General features: G+C 43.0%; 1 protein-coding gene across 2 annotated transcripts in view; it reads right to left on the bottom strand.

Moving 5' to 3' along the window:
• PAPPA (pappalysin 1) overlaps positions 1 to 23277 on the bottom strand; it is a 246970-nt gene that overhangs the window by 67293 nt on the left and 156400 nt on the right. For both annotated transcript variants that reach the window (XM_054502141.2, XM_063649861.1), the window contains exons 11-12: positions 1443 to 1556; positions 325 to 460 (exon numbers count right to left, since the gene is read on the bottom strand). In XM_054502141.2, the coding sequence (XP_054358116.1) occupies positions 325 to 460; positions 1443 to 1556 (250 nt within the window). The remainder of the gene's footprint in view (positions 1 to 324; positions 461 to 1442; positions 1557 to 23277) is intronic.

The raw sequence follows: 23277 nt of genomic DNA, 5'->3' as shown, positions 1-23277 counted from the left end.
ATGTACAATGGGGAAATGGCTCTTAGTCAGTCTCTCTCCTTCTTGGGGTCTATGGGGAATAATATGGGATGTCTGAGTTAAAGGTGGCTGGCAGAAGGGAGTGCTTGGCCATTGGCTCCTTATCCTTGTATCTGCCAGATCTAGATTTCTCTGGATACATAACCACATCTTGATTTGAGGTCAACCAGAATGCCAAATAGAAAAGAAGCAAGAAAGGGGAAAAAGGAAGGAAGAGCTCATTCTAAGCTGATCCTCACAACTAGTTATGGGGCAGAGGTGGAAGCAGGTACTAAAAGCAAGCCAAGCCCAAGACAGCATGCTTACCTAGATCGTGGCTCTGATCTTTGGTATCAAGCAGCTGCACACTGATGGTCTCCTGCTTTTGGTCCCCATAATATGTCCCATCCGTCACCAGGTGGACAATGACAGCTGCGGCAACCATTGGTTGAGAAAAGTATGCCTGAAATTGCGAAAACATAGGAGGGTCACATGTGCACTCAGTCATGTGGTGGGGAGGCAGCCACATTGGGGTGCATTTGAGGAGAAACTTCCTTTTTAAGAACTGGGCTACTACTCATCAGGGGTCCAAGATGGGAAGGAGGAGCCAATGAAACCTAACAGTGAAGAGCGCAGGCTCTGAGATCAGAAACCCAATTTCAATCTTTCTCTGCTCCAACTTAGCTGTGTGACATTGAGTGAATGGCTGGGCCACTCTGGGTCTAAGTTCCATTATTTCCAAATGGTGGATTAAAAAAAAATCAAAAAATCAACAGGTACATCATAGGATTGTTGTGAGGTTCTAGTAAGATAATGAGAGTAAAGTCTGTAGCAAGGGTCCCAGTCCACACTAAAACCCACACACACACAAAAAAAAAATTGGTACATACTATTACCTTTCACTTCTCCATGTCAACCTCTGCACTCAGCTTTGAAGAGAGAAAGCTAAATAAGATATGGCCCTTGCATTTTTGGGAATTCAAAGTAGGTCAGTGACACACAAGCCAAAATGCAGTAATATCCACAATCCTTAGCCAGAAAGAAAGACCATAGACAGTTCTGTAATACCATGTGACAAGTGCCATCCAACAAGCAACCAAACATGCAGGACAAGAAGGGAGATAATGGTCACTTATTTTTCTGGTGATCAGTAAAAGGTTCAAGGAGGAAAAGATAATTTTAAAAGATCTTGAACAATGAATAGGAGGTTCCAGGCAGACAAGATGTATCCAAACTCTTTGCTAAAACAAGAGCTCAGTGGGGGCATTCCATGAGCAATTAGGATTCCATTTCAGGAAGCATCACACTGCTAAGTATTTTGTTCCCTATTCTTACAATTAACACCCTCAGCAGGTAGACAACCCATCTTCAGAAAGGGTCATGGGAGTCAGTGTTTTCTGTGGCTCACTGCTGGAGATTCCAAAGCTCTCAGAGCTTCAGCTTACCCGGAGCCAAAAAGTGGTCTGAGCCAGCTGGGAATACGGGTAGCTGATGGTGCAAGGGTACCAGGCGTGCTGGGAAATGCCTTCACTGAGATCTATCACCTTGGTTCGACACACCTGGAAAAATATAAAGAAAAAATAATCATGTTTTAGAGAGTGTCAGAAGTTCAACTAAATTCAATTTTACAAACCTTTACTGTTCACCTATTTTGCTCTTGGTACCACAGGAAAAAACAGGGATGAAAAGACCAGAATCTGGTCCAGGAGCTCACATTCTAATGTAGAAGAGGTAATCCTCAACACTTTTAAGGATATAATAGACAATGTATTTTGATGGTAGAGATGACAGAGATATTCTCACGGAGACAAATCCTGGAGGAATTGTTATTTGATTTGGGCCTGGAAGAGTAGGGCAGTGATAAGAGGAAGGGCATTGCAGGCAGAGGGAACAGAAGCAAGGCTCAGAAGAAAGCAGAAACCCAGAATGCTTAGGTTGTGATCAAATGCCTGTTACTACTGAGGCTGAGGGACAGTGGCAGAAAAGGTGGGTTGAACAATTAGATCTCATAGAATCTTGAGTGTCAAGGAGATGATTTTAGAACAAATCTGTAAATTGTGCTCCAAGTGATATTACAACAGAGAAAAGACTGAAAACATTATTTGCTTTTCCATCAACAAAGAAAATCAGTTCCATCACTTTATACACACACACACACACACACACACACACACACACACACACACAAATTTCATTCTCAATGATAGATAATACCAAATAGTATTAAAAGAAACAGGAAACATTTATAGACAAGCAGCATTCTTCAAACTTAGGGGTTTCTTGCATATTCAAATGTCACTTCGTTTACTGGTTCATTCATTCATTCAAATGATATTTATTGAGTAACTATTGCTTGTCAAACACTCTGGGACAAAATGATGAAAAAGACAGATGCTGAGGAGCTTAGAGCAGGCAATGTGTGCAGATATTAGTCAAGTAATTACAAATGTATATATAAATATATACAGAAAACAGTGCAATGAGGGAAAGAGGATAGGAACAGCTGAGCTGTCCTTGAAATCGGTGAGGTCTTTGGTAGAAGCTCATCCCAAATTGGTACTTCTCCTCTGGTCTCTAAGGTGGCTCCTCTCTCAAAACTTCCCTGTGAATTTGGGCCTGTCATTTCATGTCTTGTCAGTGCATTCCACTCATCCGAAAAGTACGGCTGACCTGGAGAGCCCTGAGGATCTCATATGCTATTGAAAAAAAGTGATATATCCTCAACAAGATCAAACAAACATAAACACCTGAAACAAGCAAAAACAAAAGTAAAATGGAAAAGTATATACAAGGATTAAGAATATCCATTTCTACAATAAATATAGTAGGGAAAGATTGGAAATAGTCTATATGTTCTCCTGTTGGTGGAGAAATGTATAAAATATGAAATATTCACATGACAGAATTCTATTATGGCAAAGGAACAGTAAGAGAAATAAACTGGATTCATATACAAGGATGATATAAAAATATTTTAACGCTTGGCTCAGTATGGTCTTTAGCCAAATAAAAAGGAAGCCCTAATGGTAAGCTCATAGACATCAACATGGAGAGATCGCAAAACATAACATTGAGAGGAAAAAAGAAACAAGGTGCAAATGGATAAGTACATCATGACGTCATTTATAAAAATAACACAAAGCAAAACTATATATTGCCCAGCGATTCATGCGAATTAAAAATAGAGTAGAGAACTATACATCAAATTCAGGGTGGTAGTTGCCTCTGTGTATCAAGGAAGGGAAATGACACCAGGAGTCAGGAAAAAAAGGGACCTCAATCTTATTTGTGGTGTGTTATTTTTCTTACAGAAAGAGACATGAAGCAAATATGAAAAACTTGTATAGTTGTCAATTTCAGGTAGTGCATACACCTGTTATACATAGGTGGTTTTGGTTTACATCATCATATGTAATTTTATAAATTAAAAAAAAAATCCAAACTGTTAGCTTAGAAAGCCATTGAAAATAGATATAAAACCATCAACATCAGTTTTCCTAACAATGTGTTCAGTACAGTGGGCTCCAATGAACTGGACCAGGTCTGAATTTTCTATGACAGCCCATCCTTCTTACTCTTGGCACCATCTTGCTGAGAATCCCATCTATATTCTATGCTATATTCCATCCTGGGAATCCCATCTATAAATTTGTGCAAATTCAAATGTCTCTCTTTCCATTACTTCTTGCAATGGTTCTGGCTTCGAGGAGGTCTGGAAAATGCCAGGTCTCAATTCTCTTTATAATAATGAGACACTAATCAAAGCACATGGTTGCATTATAATCTGCAGTTGCAAGCATTAATACTTTTATTTTTAAATAAACCTTTTGTTGAAGTAATTTCATATTTATAGTAAAGCTGCAAATACAATATGGATAATACAGATAACCAAAATGTGGTGTGCAATTTTGAACAAGTTGTCTTGTCTTTTGGCCCTTAGTTTACCTTGCATATCTGAATGTTGGGTTAGACAACAGGTTTTCACAATGTCTTCCGTGGATTCCTTGGATTCCATGAAGAAGTTGGCCAGGGGATCATGATGTAGAGAAGATCTGCTTAGTTTCCAGTCTACTATTTCAAACAGAGCATCTGCACTCACCTGTTATATATATCAAGCTGCCTTATAATATTTCATTTAAGAAAAGAGTTTCATTGCTTTAAAAGCATCAAAAAGTATTGAAATGTGTTAGCTGCCAAAGTTTCCCTCACCCTGGCCCTAGGAATTGATGGGTTCTGAAAGCACAATATTAATTCTCTGAATATCACTGGTAACTTCTTGAGAAGAAACATGCCATGAATCAACTATCCCATTGCTGATGAATTAGGTGATGGCTTCAATTATTCAAATCTCTAGAAGCCTCACACTGAGGAGGCTAAGGGTAGAACATAGCCACTTAAATGGGCTGGAAGACGTTTTTAAGTTTATTTATTTTTCTCAAAAACAACTGAGACCGGGTTTAGGCAGATCTGCCAGTGGATTGTGTTACACTTTACAACAGCACAAGACTTTGCATAAACTATCTATGGAATTTGAAATCCAGGCCAGCAATTCGACATGTATCATTTCGGAATTCTTTCCCCTTGTGTTCTTGCTGCCTGTCTCCCAGCAGAGCTTGGTGAAGCACATCTCTCAAGGCTAGACTGGGGGTCTTATCTCTGCATCTGAAGCATTCATAGCTACAGGATTCTCTGACATGAACAAAGCCCTCTTATTGCTTAAATACTATTTCCTCTTGTCAGTTCTATTAGCACTAGACAGGGTTTTAGAGGAATATACTGGTGTTATTTTATTCTTCTGTTTTCCTACTTTGTTTTGTGTTTGTTTCAAGTTGGCTGCAATCCTGACCAAGGACAGGCAAAGCAGATCAGGGAAGAATGAACAAATCCAGCTGAAACTTTGCCCAAAGCCCTAGTTGATCTGCAAAATCATCTATGTTCCTGGGGAAGTGGAGGGAGGCTGGAGAGGAAGAGAGAGGCAAACCCTTACAAGCCTCCGCTTTCATAAACATTGAGTGAATCTGCTCATTCAGCTGCCATTTACTGAGGGCATATGGCATGCCAGGCTTCAGAGAACTGCAAACAAAAGAGCCTTGCCCATGATACAAAGTTGGCCACTAAGGACACAAGTGTGATCCCCAAGGTGACTGATTTTATGGGGATGCTCTGTTTTCATCCACCTGTGTTTTTTTTTTTCACCTTCCAAAAAGGCAAATCCAACTCCATAAAGCATTGCTGAGCAATGTTGACTTTACTGAATGTTTTGGGAGGAGACATGCAGGAGAGTTATATCACACATTCTAGGGGCCTCTTTAGCTCTCCCTACCATCACCCCTAAGCTCTTCTTCGCTCATCATCTCCCCTCCTCCAGTTTCTTCGGTGACACTGGCTCCAGTGACATTCCCAATCTTAACCTTTTCCCCCTTGCCAATCTGCACATTTCTTATACCCCATGCAGAGCCATACTGTTTTCCATCCTTCCAGTGATGCCAAGGTTCTTCCCAGCCTTCCAGCCCTACAGATGTCAGGAAGTAACACAGTAACCCTTTTTCCCCTCTCTGCCATGCTGGTGTGAACAAGACCTGGTCCCTCCTTTCACACTGCTCCCTGTCTTGTGGAACACATCAAGAGTGCTCTAGAAACACAGGCAACCTCTAGGCTTTGGGTTTCCCTAGGGAAATGAAAAAGGAGATAAGGAGAGATTCTATGGAGCTCAAACCTGTTTTTTTGTCCTGCCCAGTCCCATGTTTATTGCAGTATTATTCATGATAGCCAAGATGTGGTAACAACCTACATGTCCATCAACGGAAGACTGGATAAAGAATATGTGATATATACACACAATGGAATATTACTTGACCTTAAAAAAGGAAATTCTGCAATCTGCAATAACAGGAATGAACTTTGAGAACATTATGCTAAGTTAAATAAGCCAGACATGGAAAACAAATACTGCATTAGCTCACTTAATATGAAGTATCTAAAATAATCAAATTCATAGAACCAAAGACAAAATGAATGGTGGTTGCTAGGGGATGGGGAAGGGAAAAGTGATTAGTGACTAATCAATAGGCATAAGGTTTCAGTTAAGCAAGATGAATAAGTTCTAGGACTCTGCGGTAAAACATTGTTCCTATAGTGAACAATACCGTACCATATACTTAAAAATTTGTTAAGAGGGTAGATCTCACGCTGTGCTCTTCCCACAATAAAAAATAAAGATTTATTACTTTGAATGACTAAAATGTTGACATTCAATGTTGATCCACTGGCCTGAATGTATTTGACTCTTTGAACCCCTGGTACAGATTTAATGGTGTCTACATTGGCAGAAAACCTGCTTACTTCTTTTCCCATCCTGGGCAATCTAGCAGGACCCTACAAGCAGCTTCCCCAGCCCTTATTCCAAGAAAATAGTTGGTCCCTGGGGTGGCTTCAGGTCACAGCTTTGTTGTCCTGGGACAACAATAAATAATTACATTTATTAATGTATAAATACATTAAATATTTTTTAGATGAAATAATCAAGTGAAGGGAAAAATAAATTGATATAGTAGTGCTAGGCAAAGAGCGGATGTGGTTGGGCTGACAAGCACCCTCACTTAGGTCCTCTCAGGTTGGAGGAGGGATGACATAGCCTCTTGATTACTTCATGGACATACCGCTCATTTCCACTTATAGAAAGCCTATGTACCATTGGACAGTCCTCTCCAACAGTGAGAGAGAGAGAGACTCCTGGATCCACTTTCTCCTACTGTTTCTTCTAAGTAGCAATGCCTATAAGCTTTCTTAGGTGGGACTAGAATAGGTTATCTGCTGAGATCATTCCCCTTTGCAGTGGTCAAGGGAGGGGAGGTATCTTGCACGGTAATATACAGCCAATAAGGAGCAACACATTTATGAAAAAGCAAAATTTTCTGTCTCCCAGAAATAGTGCACTTTTCTCACTTATGTTCTGTACCTTATTGATCCTATTTTTGCTGTGTAGAACCATCTCCAGTGACATTTATATCTCCTCCCCCAAGAAATCATGGCAGAAATGACAGACAGCAATTCTAGTGCCCAACACCATTCTCTTCTCCAAGATACCCAGCCCTGTCTGTGTCTTTTATGGAAGCTGGGCAGATGACTGCTTCTCATCCTCATCCTAGCACCTGGAGGAATTGAAAGGCAAGTGACCCCTTTTCCACTTGGCTTTGAGGGGGGCCACTTATTTTAGCAGAATCCCTTAGACTGTCCATTATCTGCAGAGATAATCTGTGTTTCCTTCAAATACCATCCATGGACAGTAGAAGACCTGGCTTAATTCCAGCTCTGTCACCAATTAACTGGACATTTCTCTGACTCTCCAATTCCCCCTCTGCAGTTGTACTGAATGGTTGCACTGAATGACCTTTAAGGGCCCCAGGAGCTTAAGGACACCCACAGTCATAATATCCATCAAGGGTTTCATAGTCACAATATCATTTAACCCTGATAGTCTGGGAGATTAGAGCCACTGCATTTTCTCTGGTGAGAAAATGAGGCTCAGAGGCTTTGAAAAATCTTTTCAAGGTCCTAAATCCAGTTGCATATCACAACTAGGAGTTGACTGATCTCTAGAATTCCATGTTCTGCGTACTTAATTACAAAGCAACACAATTGCTACTTGGACTCAACTGAAACCTCCGCTTCCTCTGGTGGAGAAAGGGCACCAATGACCAGTCTTTTTGCTTCTGGTCCCGCCACATTCATTCATAAAAATGCTCCCCATAATTAACTTTCCAAAGGGGAAAAACTAACCATACCACCCTGCTACTTATCCACCCACCATGCTGCCCATGATCCACAGGATGGAACCTTCCCTTGACACAGCTTACAAAGGCTTTCAGGAGCTGGTTTCAGCAGCTTCCACCAATTTCACTGCTCTCTGTGCTTCCTTCCCTGGCATCTATACAGTGGTGCTTCCTTCATGCTGGACAACTCTTTCTCCCACATGTTGTGGACTCCCCCTCCATGATGCTGCAGCCCAGAACCCCCACCCCCACCACCGCTGCACTGCCCATTTTGTGAAATACTACACGCATTTCAAAGCCACTCTCAAATATCATCCCTTCTGAAAGCCTTTACTCGCTCCCCAGGCAGAATTAATTGCTCTTTCTTATGTGTCCGTATAGTTCCTTATTTATACCTCAGTTACAGCACTTGTCAAGTTAGATTATAGTTGTTTAGAGTCCAGCCTCATCTCTTTAAACTCTGAAGATTTCCAAGGTGAGAAGCATGTTTTATTTATCCTCAAATAAATCCCAGCAGATTTCCCAGCACACAGGAAATAATAGGGGCCCAGCAGGCAACAGCAGCAGTAGCAGCAGCAGCAACGTGTATCGGGTGCCTATTCTATGCTGGGCACTGTTTTAAGGACTCCGTATGTACTAAATCATGTAGTGCTCACAATGACTCTGTGAGGTGGGCATTACAATTATACCCATTTTACAGATAACAAAATCGAGGCCCAGTAATTTACCTAGGGTCATACAACTAGTTAGCGGTAGAACCAAAATTGAAATCCAGGCACAAGTTTAGCCCACATTCTTAACCATAGATGTTAACTTCAAGAGAGCCTGCCCACATGTCTCTCAGGGCTCTGATGAGATTTTTAAACAAGAGAATAGATATATTTGTGCTAGCAGGGTCTTAATCCCAGCCACATGGAAGATGGACTTGGGACTTCTTGTTGTCTTTCCCTGGGGCTCCTGAAATAGAAGCTGCTTCAACAGACCAAAACAGGCCTTTTCAGGTCTGCCCCGGAGTGGAGTGATACAGTAGAAAGAGCCTGCAATTGCCAGGCAAGGGACCTGCCTCCCAGAACTGACTCAATTGCTCACTTTTTCTGACCTTCACTCTTCCTATTTATGGAAAGACAGAGTAAGATGAATTCATCTCCAAAGGCCTTTTCAGTCCTGACATTCTGCCAGCTTTTGATTTCCAGCTTCTCAGGTGAATGCTGCAGGAAAGAATGTTGACTCTAAAATTAAGTGTAAAACAAACAAAGAAACAAACGAACAAACAAAACCATACTGTGCAGCAGGTGAACATCCTGTTGACTTCTGAGACTTATGGGTACCTTTCTCTGAAGCTGAAGGCTAATTTCCAAGACATCTTTTTGGGCAAAGACAATCAGAACAGTAACATAAAAGTTTACTGCAGCCTTTCTAGCAATGCTTTTTTGTCTCTCTCTCTCTTTTTCTTTCTTTTTGTGTCTGCAATTGCAAGCTGCAAAATAGCTGGAGAAATCCTTTGCCCAGAGCTTTGGGATCACTGGATATCTAAGCTGGGAGGGTCCTCAGAAATTCTTACTCCAATTCTCACATTTGATGGATGGAGAAACATAGCCCGGTGGAGGGAGAAGAGACCGGCTTGATCATATACAATAAGCTCCTCTGTGAGGGGCCAGGATGTCTGGTGGTGACTAGGCCTTCCAGGTCTGCAGAAACAGGGGACTCTGTGGCTCCAGGACCCGGGGACTCTTGTCCACTCAGTGCACTGCCAGCCGCTACATCCAGCACCCGCCTCCAAATCCCCCTCCTTTGCAGAAGACTGCTTTCAATTAGAGGAGTTAACGATGTCTTGCTTTCAAAGGGTTTTTTTAAATCCAGTTTATCTTCCACCCACACACGATGTACACAAAGGCAGGGAGACGGAGGGAGAAGAGGGGGAGCGGGGGCTCTGGTATTTTCCCACACAGGGGACATGCCATGAGGTTTCCATTGAATTTCGATTTTACAGATTTACATGCCCTTTTGTCAATCATGGGAGGGAGGAAGTGCTCATCAAGCCTCTAGCCCAACCTCTCCAATTTCCTTTTTCCACCCAAAGGGACCTGCGAATGAGCCTTATAGAAGAAAATAGGAAAAGGAATGGGGAGGAGGAGTGCGGGGATGGATACTGACAATAACAATACCCATAAATGCACAAATGTGCAACACACACAGACACACACACACAACCAGGCAGTGTTTCTCAATATTTCTCCTTAGGCCACATTTTAACCTCAGGCTTGCAGTTCCAATGCCAGGTTATTTCCCAAGAATTGCAAGGGTGCAAGAAGGACAGAAGTTGGTTTCCTGATATAAACCTCCAAGATCCTTAAGGGTCCTGAGGACTACAGGAGGGAAAGCCTGCTGGGAGACAGCCTATAAGACCACAGCTGTAAAGGGCCTCAGGGAACCTGGACACAGAATGGCCCAGGTGAAATAAAACCTCCTCCATAAGGATGTGGGGAAATAGGAACACTTTTACACTGTTGGTGGGACTGTAAACTAGTTCAACCCTTGTGGAAGTCAGTGTGGCGATTCCTCAGGGATCTAGAACTAGAAATTCCATTTGACCCAGCCATCCCATTACTGGGTATATACCCAAAGGACTATAAATCATGCTGCTATAAAGACACATGCACACGTATGTTTATTGCAGCATTATTCACAATAGCAAAGACTTGGAACCAACCCAAATGTCCAACAATGATAGACTGGATTAAGAAAATGTGGCACATATACACCATGGAATACTATGCAGCCATAAAAAATGATGAGTTCATGTCCTTTGTAGGGACATGGATGAAATTGGAAATCATCATTCTCAGTAAACTATCGCAAGAACAAAAAACCAAACACCGCATATTCTCACTCATAGGTGGAATTGAACAATGAGAACACATGGACACAGGAAGGGGAACATCACACTGCGGGGACTGTTGTGGGGTGGGGGGAGGGGGGAGGGATAGCATTGGGAGATATACCTAATGCTAGATGACGAGTTGGTGGGTGCAGCGCACCAGCATGGCACATGTATACATATGTAACTTACCTGCACGTTGCGCACATGTACCATAGAGCCTGAAGTATAATAATAATAATAACAATAATAATAATAATAAATAAATAAAAACAAATAAAAAATAAAAAAATAAAAATTCTCATTTCTGAGATTACAAAAAAAAAAAAAAAAACCTCCTCCATAAACCAGGCTTTGCTGTTTTGATCAGATGGTGTTCTCCCTCCCCAATGCTCTCCTGGGAGAGTGGGAGAGGGCACCAGCTCTTTTTTTTTTTGAGATGAAGTCTTCCTCTTGTACCTCAGGCTGGAATGCGATGGCACGATCTCAGCTCACTGCAACCTCCGCCTACCAGGTTCAAGCAATTCTCCCGCCTCCGCCCCCCAAGTAGCTGGGATTATAGGCTAATTTTTGTATTTTTAGTAGATACACCACACCCACCTAATTTTTGTATTTTTAGTAGAGATGGGGTTTTTACCATGTTGGCCAGGCCTCAGGTGATCCACCTGCCTTGGCCTACCAAAGTGCTGGGGTTACAGGCGCGAGCCACTGCGCCTTCCAGCACCAGCTCTTAAAGATGGTCTGCCCAGTATGGGTGCTGCCTGTGTATTATCTCATTTTACCTTTCTAATAATCTTGTGAAATAAGCATCTTTATCCTCAATTGAGATATAAGGACTCTGAGGTTTGGGTAGGCATTGATCAGCCTGCCATGGCTTAGCAGTCAAACTCATGCTCGTCTGATGCAAAGTCTGTTCTCTTCTTACTCCATGGCTTGACCTCCCAATAACTCTCGGTCCATACCCTTGGTGTAATACACTTGCATTATGGTTTCTTGTTTGTCCATCTGAATCTCCATGTATGAGCTTCAAAGACAGTGCCTATGCCTGACTTATCTTTCCTTTTCATCAGTGTCTAATGCAGGTTACTGGGCAGGGCTCACCAAATGTCCCCTATGTTAAACTAATATGGCTTTATAAGATTGGTGATGCATTAGATCTAGAAATCAAAATCTATAGGGCCTAGACCAATGTTTAGAGATAATAATAACCATGTAGTGCAGGAAAGGACCAGGAGAACCAGGACTCATTCCCACGTGATATCAGTGCTACCACTCTCTCATGCATTGCACAGGACGGGCACCATTAATTACATAGTGTAACCCTGAAGGTAGGCCTCTAAATCTATCTCAACAAAATGCTATGGGGAGTCACTCTCAATTGCTCAGAACTGGCCTAGAAGATGAATCCTATTTGCAATTCTTGAACTGAGGGGTAGAATGAGCTCTTGTCTTTTCTATCTTCGGTATTAAGAGCAGAGGAAGGTCCAGCTTAGATGCTAAGCGAATGTATGGCCAGGCGCGGTGGCTCATGCCTGTAATCCCAGCACTTTGGGAGGCTGAGGCGGGTGGATCACGAGGTCAGGAGATCGAGACCATCTTGGCTAACACGGTGAAACCCCGTCTCTACTAAAAATACAAAAAATTAGCTGGGCGCGGTGGCGGGTGCCTGTAGTCCCAGCTACTCGGGAGGCTGAGGCAGGAGAATGGAGTGAACCCGGGAGGTGGAGCTTGCAGTGAGCCAAGATAGCGCTGCTGCAGTCCGGCCTGGGTGAAAGAGTGAGACTCTGTCTCAAAAAAAAAAAAAAAAAAAAAAAAAGTATAACAACAATAACACTTTACATGTCTTATCTCAGTTAATCCATATAATGAACAAACACAACTCAAATCTTCCAACTTCAGGTTCAGGGCCTCTCCCACTACCTGCAGAGCACTATAGACCTCTCCTACCTGAGATCTTCTCTTCATTCCTACTTCTATCCCTGCTTCCCTCTTATGCCTCTAATTCCAAACTGACCAATGAACACAGAAAACTTTAAGGGAAACCGAGGGTTAACAGATACACAATACGACACACAGGCACACACACACATACACACACACACCTTTTTACACACTTAATAGCAATGGCAGAAAAAAGAGAGGGAGGAGCCAGGCTTTCTTTTACCAACCATTAGAAACAATTATCACTTTCCCCAGGCCTCCAGAGCAGCTTTCCCCTTTGATGCCTGCCTTAAAGAGATAGAGGGGAAAGGGAGGGGTGGTTTGTGTTTCTTTCAATATGAGGATTTATTATTCGGCATAGACAGACAACTAAGGAAAGAAGCATTTCCTATGTGCAGGGCCAGAATGTGAAACAGAGAGATGGCTTCTTCTTCCCTCCCAGAGTTCTAGAAATAGCAGCAGATCTCAGGGCCTCTACCCAGGAGACACTTTCTGATAAGATAACTTGGCATTGGATGCCCTCCAGCCTTGGGGCTCAGCTCTGGGCTGATTAGCACCTCGTTGCTCCAGGGATCTGTCCCTAACACATTAGGCATTTCACACTCCTCAGGGATCTCATACCCTTCAGGCTGGCACCTCCCCACACGTCTGAAATCCTGGGATTTAGGGTGTAAACCCTTGGCTAGACCAAATGATCATGGAGGAAAAGCCAGGTTTTCAATGGAAAGAGAATATAGAAATCATATAAGACATCATTACCCTACAGCATACTAACATTTTTACAGATAGGGAAACTAAGTTTCTTAGAAATGATATGGTTCAGAATCATAGAATTGATTCTTAGAGACTACTCATTAAATTGCTCAATTTCATACACACAGGTTCAGGATTTCTGGGGGATAACAGATAGATGTCTCAACCTTCTTCTAAGGGAAAAGCTTATGTTAGAGGCCTAAGACATCATTCATGAAAGTGCTAAAGCTAACATGTTTTCTTTGCCATCATTTACTGTCCAGCACCTATGTTCCAAACATAGATTTTCCACATTCCCGGGAAGCCAGTATTACTATCCTCCTCCTTGTTTGTCCTACAGATAAACAGCCTGGGCTCAGAGGTAATAAATAAGGTGCCAAGGCCACACCTGTCCGGAGTGGATGTTGAAGTCTGTGTTACTTCAAGTCTATCTCCTATTCCCAGTCCATTCTACAGATGAGAAAACTGAGACCCACACAGTGTACATGCTGATCTTAATAAGAATGATGACAATAACGGTGAGGATGATAAATATCCAAATGCTTCCACCTCCATGGACACCATCCTTATGTCACTGTGATGGGGAGATTCATCTCCTACGCCACCCCCTTTTTCAAATGGAGAAAGAAAATTCACAATAGCAGTGGCAATACTGATTAATATAATGACACTAGTCACTCATTTATATTGCATGAAATGTTAGTTCTCACACCTCTACCCCACGGGGTTGGCATCAGCTCCCCGTTCTGCAGACAGTACAGCCAGGCATTGGGCCGAGTCCCTTCCCGGATGCCCGTTTTGAGGAGGAGATGGGTAGGGGGCTCGAGCTCCTCCAGCTAGTAAATCCTCTAACAAGAGAGAGTGATTAGTGTCGGATGTGGCGGCCGCCTTTTGTGCTGCTGACAACTGCTGCCATTAAAGGCCTGGCTGGGCTCATTTCACACGGGCCCTCCGCAGGCCTGCTCCCTGTCTCCCTAATTATGCCATTCACTAGTGGCCCAGGCCCGCCTATGAACTCCTGACCCAGCAGTGAAAGACTTGGGATCTCATTACTAATCTCTTAAGCCACCTAGTCCTCCAAAATACATCCACTTAAGTTGGAGGCCAAGGCTTTGGGGTGGGAGGCGGGGAGAGGGAAAGTCTGGCACAGAGACTTCTCATGACATGGCCATTTCCCCTTTCGGGAGACTGTGGCCTGAGCCACAGGGCAGCTGGCATGACTGTCCGGCTCAGCCCAGGGCAGGCCCTGCTGAGGGTCGGCAGCTGGGCCTCGAGAATAGGAGGCCCTTGGACGGGAAGGAGGAGGACATCTGGGCCCACCTGTTTGTAATTTCAGGGGTGCGGGTGGGGGATGAGGCCTGTGTTTGTTTTAATTATTATTATTGTTGTTGAAAAGGGAGGAAAAAAATGAGCAGAAACTGCTAACATCTGGAGGCTGCTGTCCAGTTTACGTAATCTCTCGCAGCAGAGGAGGAACATGGGATCCCCAGCCAGATGGTCCGTGGGTGACTTCACAGCACATGTGCTACCTCCAAGAGTAAGATGCTGACGGGGTTAAAAGAGTGGGATGCAAAACCTTCCTTGTATTCTTACAGGGTGAGAGGCAGTGGTTTGGGTGCTCCCAGGGATCTGTTTTCTTTTGAAAGAATCTTTTTTTTTTCTGTCCAGCCTAGGATCAAATGTTTCTATGTCTCTCTCATTCAGTCATTCACTCATTCAACAAACATCTATTTAGCACTTATTTATGTGTTAGGTTCTTCATTCCCATGGTCCATATGAAGAAAATGGACCCCAAAGGAACAAAAGCAATAAAGATAAAAATTCCTTCTCCTCCCATGGGGGTGGGAGGTGAAGAACAAAGCAAGCAAACACTCATAAAGAAATGTGGTAGGTTCTGTGTTCAAGCTCTGTGAAGGCTGAGGGAGGGGCTTGGAGAAGGGAGTTGCTGAGGCAATCTATATCTGAAAGCCAGGTCTGAAATGCAAGATCTTAATATCAAATGGGCTCTGGAGAACAGGAACTGGAGAAAAAAAAATGGCCAGAGGAGAAAAATTCGGCCACAGCTAAGCCATGACAAACCCAGTTTCCCAAATGATGTCAACAGCGGAGGCGTGAAGGATAAGTTTGAGATGCTGAATATTGCTGCAAACACAGTTCTGAGCACGTTATTTAAAAAAATACATTGCTAACTTTCTGTAGTTTAAACTTTATTTTTGCATTTGTACTGAAAGAAATTAATGAAATGTCATGAATTCTAGATCAGAATATAAAACCAGTGTAGAGTCTGGATCAGATCAAGAGACCACTGTTAACTTCAGTCAGGATCAACACTCAGCTCTAGACAGGAGCACAGAGCTATTGCCAGCAGTAGAAAATTCTGAGGCATTTCCAGCTCCAGATAAGAATCCTGAAAAATCATCAATTTTATTTCAGAACCCAGAGGCATTGTCAGTTCTAGAGCAGTATGTTGAGCACTGAAACACTTCTAAGTTCTGGACCAGAACACAAAAACACCATAATCCTAGAACAGGGCTGGGTAATGCCTTCTGCTCTATAGCCCCAAACCTGAAACTGACTGAGATTTAGACACTGAAGATAAAAAACAAAAATCTACTTAGCTTTAATCCAAATGCTTTCTCTGCTGGCTCTAGAGTGAAATTCAGAAACACAGCCAACCCTGGAGTAAAGCACTAAAATATGGAAATCTCCATCACTCAGCTCAGAGCTACTAAGACTAAAGAGGGATGTCTTAGGAAGCTTCTACACCTCTCCTTGTCCTTTGATTTTAAATCAAAGCCCCTGGGCATTCATGGGTTAATCAGGAAAGCGATGATCACATCCAAGTTCGGTGCCTGGTCACCGAAACCCTTGGTTACGAATAGTTGAACAGTGGTTAATGGCAGTTTTGACCGCATTGGCCTATTCAAGAAAGGTCAGAGGAGTGATTTTTTACTTAAAAACATCTGTCTTGAAAGAACAAGACTTTCTCAAGTTCATAAAACTAGAAGTTTCCAGGTTGTTGTTTTTGTTTCCTCCCCTCTTCCCCCTTTCTCCTGTTATCCAGCTTTCCAAATTAAGATCTGTGTGTTCCAGATTGTGTTGAAAATGAAGTACAAGTCATATTACCTGCAGGGAACCCCACTAGATGCCAAGATGATCATGCAGAGTGCATTGTCTCTGAGTCCTGCTTCTCACTGCAGACCTCAGGGTCCTCCCATCCCCTCCTATAGCCTCAATGAGTAAGGGCTGGGAATCACTACATGATTCGCTCTCTTCTTTTTGCTTTTGAAGAGGAGGCAGTACTCTTGTCTAGGTTGCCTCGAGCTTGATTTTTCCTAGGAAGAGTCTCCAAAGGATGCAATGCAGTGATGTATGCAAGGAACAGGTGGACAGCAGTCACTTATGTTTTTAAGAGCATTCTGCAGACCTTCCAACTCAAACAAGAACTCCCATTTTTAAAGACAAAAGTGGTATTTCTCCCTGGCCTGCTCCTCCAGGCTTCAGAGGTAGAAACAGTGACTGTGATGTACAAACTGGGGAGCTTTGTCCACCACAGGTGCAATGGACACTGTTGACTTATATGTCCATCACTCTATCAGCAGAGTTCTCTGAGGAACAAGGACCTTCCAGAGTGATGCTTTTCCCTAGTGACAGCCTTGGCCAGGGCAACAGACATCTGCACAAATGCAGGGTGTTGAAGCAGCTGTTCTGAGATGCAGTGCCTGGGAATCTGGGATCCACAATGTGAACTTCTCAACAACCCCTGCACCTGCCACTTCCTTGAATCTTCCACTAAGCACCAGAAGACACATGCATTTTAAATCAAAGGAATGTGAGTTGGAATTTCAGCTTCTGCCATTCACTGACAACATGGCCTTGAATGCTTCCACTAATATCTTCCACTGCAGAATGAGATGATGGTACCTATGTTGTAGCGTTGTGAGGATTCAAAGAGCTCTTGCACATGCAAATATTTAGATACACCCTACTCACTAAAAATACAAAATTGACATTTTCCTCCTTCATCACTTGCTGCTTCTTTCTTCCTGGCTGTAGAGGGATGTGGTTCTGGTTTCAAATTCTAGACTTCCCTGTTCTACCACTGGGCGACCTGTAAGAACTTGGGTAAGTGACCTAACCTTTGTGAGTCTTAATTTACGCCTCTGTAAATCAGTGAAAATTACAGTAGTTACCTTATACGGTGGTTGACAGGTTTAAATGTACAAAAAACAGCGTAGAGTTCTCTACATAATGTAATCACTCTGACAGCCAAGCCATTCTCATTACTCTACTCATCATTATCAATTTCTGTGATTACTATTATATTATGGTTATTACTGGTATTTGTTGTTATTGTGTAGTCCTTCCTTTTTCTCTGTCTCTTAATTCTATATTTCTTCTTTCCTTTTACCTCCACCTCTTCTTCCTCCCTTCTTTCTTCCTCCCTTCTTTCTTCCTCTTACTCCTTCACACCCTCCTGTGCTGGGCCTTGTATTGGGAGATCTCTCTCAAGGTGAACCACATTCTCAAGTCAGAAAGGAAGACCCTTAGATTTCCAACCATCTCTGTAGGAAGCCAATCACAGGAAAATTGCTTAGACCCCAGTCTTTCCTGCAATAACAAGAAGCAAAGGGTAGAGCTTCCTTCCTGGGGCTCAGCCTCCAGAAGCTGTTTACTACTTTTTGCCCAAAGCTGTTAGCAGAGGAAAAAAAAAAAAACATTTATTTATCAGTGTTTATCATGAAACTCTATATGCCAGGCCCTGTTCTTGATGCTGGAACACACAGCAGTAAGCACACAAAAACAGTTACCAAACAATACTTCTCATTGTGCAGTGAACATTCCGGGGGTGAGGATGGATTATGGAGGCACAGAGTAGCAGAAAGAACATGAGGTCTGGGTTCAGGATGGGTTTTCAGGACCTCTTCCTCCCCCAATTCACACAGCAGCACTTATCTCCTTTGTAATATGAAGGGACGAACCAGGAGATTTCAGAAGGCCCTGCCTGCTTTGATCACCTACGGTATTAACAGGAGGCTGTAACCTGGAAACATAAGGGAATCAATTGTAGACACCAATTTATAAATTTAATCCAATCATAAAAGAGGTAACACCTAGCAGCTATTGTTCCCAACAACATCATTTAATGAGTCCATTTTCTGAGTATTGTCCACACAGCAGGCCCTGTGCTGGGCACAGGAAATACCTAAAGGCATAAGATGAGGGCCAAATCCTTAGCTGCTAACTGGTCATTTGGTATGAAAAGCTGTGGACACAAGCAATGCACACTGAAAGTCAGCTTGTGCTCAAGCCTGTCTGATAATTCCAGAAGTATTCTGTACATGGAAAAGGGAGGCTGCTCATGGGCTAAGGTTGTCAGGGGAGGGATATGGAAGATAAGCCACTTGAGCTAAACCCTGTAGGATAATTAAGCCCTAAAAAGGTTGAGGAGCAAATGATGGTGTTTCCAGGCAGGAGAAAAGGAAACTCCAAGACATATCTGGAAATTGCAAGTTGGTCCATACTGCCTGGAACGTGCCCTAAGCTTAGGCAATAGCCTGTAAAGCAAAGGTAGAGATTGTGCATGGCCTTTTCTGCTAAGACTTTTGGAGTTTATAGGCCATGGGGAACAAAATAGAAAGCTTCACAGGTGAGAAATCAGTGAGACCAATATTTCTTGTGAATTACGGAGAATATGCTCCAAAAGCAAAAGTCCTCCAGTGAGAATTTAGGCAGACTTAAAAAATTTAAGACATTGAATTACAAAAAGATTAGTATGTCATATCTCACTCTGGGAAAGAGAAATGTCATTTAAAAAATCTCTGGAGAGACTGGGTGTGGTGGCTCACACCTGTAATCCCAGCACTTTGGGAGGCCGAGGCGGGTGGATCACGAGATCAGGAGATCGAGACCATCCTGGCCAACATGGCGAAACCCTGTGTCTACTAAAAATACAAAAATTAGTTGGATGTGACGGTGTGTGCCTGTAGTCCCAGCTACTTGGGAAGTTGAGGCAGGACGCTTGAAAAACTTCAGAGGTGGAGGTTGCAGTGAGCCGAGATTGCACCACTATACTCCAGCCTGGCGAAAGAGTGAGACTCCATCTCAAAAAAAAAAAAAAAAAGATTTGATGCAATGACAGAACTGAATGAATTTAGGTAGTACTTACTCTATTCCAAGCACTGTCCTAAGTGCTTTAAGTGTGCTATCCCGTGAAATTCTCACCATCTCCCCTTAATTATTTAATTTTACAGATGAGAGGACTAAGGCACAGAGAGGCTAATTAATTTGCTCGAGATCTCAATGAAAGTAGCAGCCCTGGCATGTGAAGTACTCTAGACCTGCTCTGTCCAGTAGGGGAGCCCAATGCCCACATAATAGGCTATTTAAATTTAACAAATTAAAATTAAACCAATTAGTTCCTCAGATTCTGAACACATTCCTAGGGCTTAATATCATAGGTGGCTAGAGGCTACTGAACAGGACATTGATATGTAGAACATTTTCATCATTATGGAAGGTTCTATTGGACAGATAGTCTGGAGCCTGGCCTGTGAACACTGATACAATTTTGCTCTCTCTGAAACATAAACCCCTGACCGTAGCTCCCTGGTGCATGTCAGTTTATCTCCTCCTTCCTGTTGCTTTAAATTGATATTCTCTTCCTGGAGCCCTTGCCACCAGTCAGTTGCACTGCAGACATGGGCATTAACCAGGTGGCATCTGCATCTCTGAAAGCAGTATGTCGCCAGTAGACCAGATGTCTCCCAAACCTGTGACTTCCCCAGGGGCCTCTCTTCCAGGAAGGAGAGAAACGTAGATATCACCGAAGTGTTCCCTTCCACCAGCTGCACATATGAGTCATGTTTGGAAAAGGATTCTGGGGTGGGCAGGAGCCCCAGGGACAACTTTCTTGGACTGCCCTGGCACAGGGAACCTCTCAGCAGGGACATCTCTTATGGGCCTCTCTGGGCCCATTTCTCCCTGGAAAACAAACATGTACAAATGTACCCAGGGTGTCCTGGTGCTTGGATCTGGCTGAAGAATTAATCAGGGTATAAGAAAATCATGGTTGGAGTTTCTTTTTTTTTTTTTTTGAGACGGAGTCCCGCTCTGTCGCCTAGGCTGGAGTGCAGTGGCGCGATCTCCGCTCACTGCAAGCTCTGCCTCCCGGGTTCATGCCATTCTTCTGCCTCAGCCTCCCGAGTAGCTGGGACTACAGGTGCCCGCCACCACGCCCAGCTAATTTTTTGTGTTTTTAGTAGAGATGAGGTTTCACTGTGTTAGCCAGGATGGTCTCTATCTCCTGACCTTGTGATCCGCCCGCCCTGGCCTCCCAAAGTGCTGGGATTACAAGCGTGAGCCACCACGCCTGGCCTGGTTGGAGTTTCTTAAGAGGAGGCAGAAGGCCCTTTCTGGTCTCATTCTACAGGTAACATACCCAGTCTAATTTATCAAAGTAAGGATGGGAAGGAATAGAGAGTGGGGAGGAATAGAGAGTAGGGACGAGGGGACTTGAAAGACAAACAAAAACAAATGAACACATTTGTGTGTACAAAAATAAAAACAAAATCTTGTGCACAGCCAAACTCTAACTCCCCTCGAAACCCCATCCTTTGGGCCTGGCTTGAGAAAGTTTACTTTCAGACTTAGAGAAATGAGTATGTGGTTTTAGGGACAAAATTCAATACCGCCAAAGCAGCAGGCTCAGCAAGCTCAACTGGCTATTGCTTCCTAAGTGCATTACAGCCCAGGAGAGTGAACGCTGTTTACATTTTTTACATGTTTCTTGGGTACAGAACATGAAACTAAATTACACAGTAAAGGCCATGCTGGCTGAATGCTGGTGACCCCACTTAAAACAAAACAATAACCAAAAAAAAAAAAAAAAAGAAAGAAAGAAAGAAAAAAAAATGAAAGACAAGAACAGAGAGGGTTTTAAGGAAGCCAGAACAAATGACAGGGGTAAAAGAAAGGTTTCTGGTCCTGAAGCTAAAGAGGATGTGGAGAATGAAGGTGATGAGATAGGGGTAGGCCAGGTTTGGAAGAAAAAGGAAGACAGAGGCCAAGGAATCTTCCTAGATGGGCCATGGGAGGGGTTGGCAGGGTTTTGTCCAGTCTACATGGAGAACCAGTAGAAGCAGCCCCAAACCACAAAGCCTTGCTTATTCTTGGGCTTCAAGTCAAGAGTCAAGTGTCAACTGAAAAATGAAGACTCACTATTCAAATCAGGATCTCACCGTTCCACGTGGCACCTTCCCTGATCAATCAATACGTGTTTGTTGTATGCCTACAAATGCCAAGCCCATCCCTTCATTGCTTTCCTCTCTTACGCATTTTTATTCCTTCTCCAGATTCAATTTGCTCAGGGATAACATGGTTTAGTAGGGATGTGAACTGACAAGAATTAGATGCCTCGCAAGACGTAACCATGTATTGTACACTTTATATATGTTAGCTCATTGGATCCTCATACCATCTCACAGAATGACAGCAGGATCATGAGAAGATGAGGACAATTGAGGCTCAGAAAACTGAAGTCATTTGCCAGGCATCAGACAGCTGGTAACAAACAGTACCCAAGTCAGGTCTTTCTGGCCTTCAAACTTATACTTCCTCTGTAAAACAATATGGCTACACTACAATGTTTTTTAAAGCTTCCCCCAAATGCCCAAGTGGAAAGAAAAATTACTTTCTAGATAACCTGTCACTTTATTCGGGTTCGCCCTTCCTCCTCAAAAGTTAACCTCTAAGGTTAACTCCATTTGTCCACATATCACAGCACTTTGCAAGCTTTGTCTTTTCTTATCGAAAGAAGCTATTTTGGTGTCTTCCTTCCTCTATGGCACTTAACTTACTGCCTGAGAGCAGTGGTTGCTTTGTTCAACCTCGTGTTGAAAGTGATGCTTTGGACACAGAAGATTCACAAGATTCTGTTGATTTTGAATCCAAATACCAGAATCATTTTATAACGGATGGGATTGAGAGGTTCAGGGAAGTTGTTTAATCAAAACCAAGTCTTAATTAAGTGAAGTAAGACCAAGAGACTCTCAAAGTCTCTCTCTGGTTAAATTTCTATGCCCCAAATACTATTGTTAGAAAAAAAAAAAAAAAGTCCACATGTTGTTCCTAATTGGATTTGTTCCTCAGTTGCCAAAACTTCACAGGCAGACAGAAGTGTTTCTTTAAAACTTTGTTGGTTGCTACCAGAAGGAAAACTGCATTTCTAGATCAACTGTCTCATCCTTGACAAGCACCTGCCATGGAGATGTTATTACTCCTGTTTTACAGATGTAAAACTGGGGTGGGGCAAAGAGAACTGACTTGCTTAAAGTCTCACAGCTAGTAAGTGGTGGACTCTAGAACTGAAAATCAGGTTGAACTGATCCTAGATCTCATTTTTTATAAAGCTCCAGTCACTCAGAGTTTTTTAGTCCGAATCCTAGGGCCAATCAGAGTATCTAGATTTTTGTAGATTTGAACAGATATTGAAAGGGTAAATGACCAAAGGATGAATAGAAGAGAGAGCCAGGAGCAGAATCTAGTAGATCTCTTTGCTGGGGCCCCATAAGATTCAGTAGATTTAAAGTCTCCCACAGTCCAAGGTTTCCATGAAAGTTTTGGGGTTGGTTATAGTGACCAACTCAGTGGGCTCCTTTCTGAGGCAGGCTCTGATTTTTACTTTCCTGGAGGGATTTTTGGGTGCCCCACACCATGGGACAGGCTGAACTAGACCATGGTACTTTCTGTTCTGTCTCCTTAGATGACTTGCACACATGCTCTTGAAAAATTATTCAGAAACCACCAGGAGAAAGCAGATCCCTTGGGTATTTGGGAAAACTGCTTGGAATTGTCTCTGAAATTTCAGCATGTTCCCTTCGCCTTTCCTCCTTCCACCACCATTGGCAAAGGCTCTCTCATTTCACTAATGAGAGG

The sequence above is a fragment of the Pongo pygmaeus genome, chromosome 13 (genome assembly GCF_028885625.2).
Source record: "Pongo pygmaeus isolate AG05252 chromosome 13, NHGRI_mPonPyg2-v2.0_pri, whole genome shotgun sequence".
NCBI classification, from domain to species: domain Eukaryota; kingdom Metazoa; phylum Chordata; class Mammalia; order Primates; family Hominidae; genus Pongo; species Pongo pygmaeus.
This window is presented reverse-complemented; position numbering and strand designations above follow the sequence as displayed.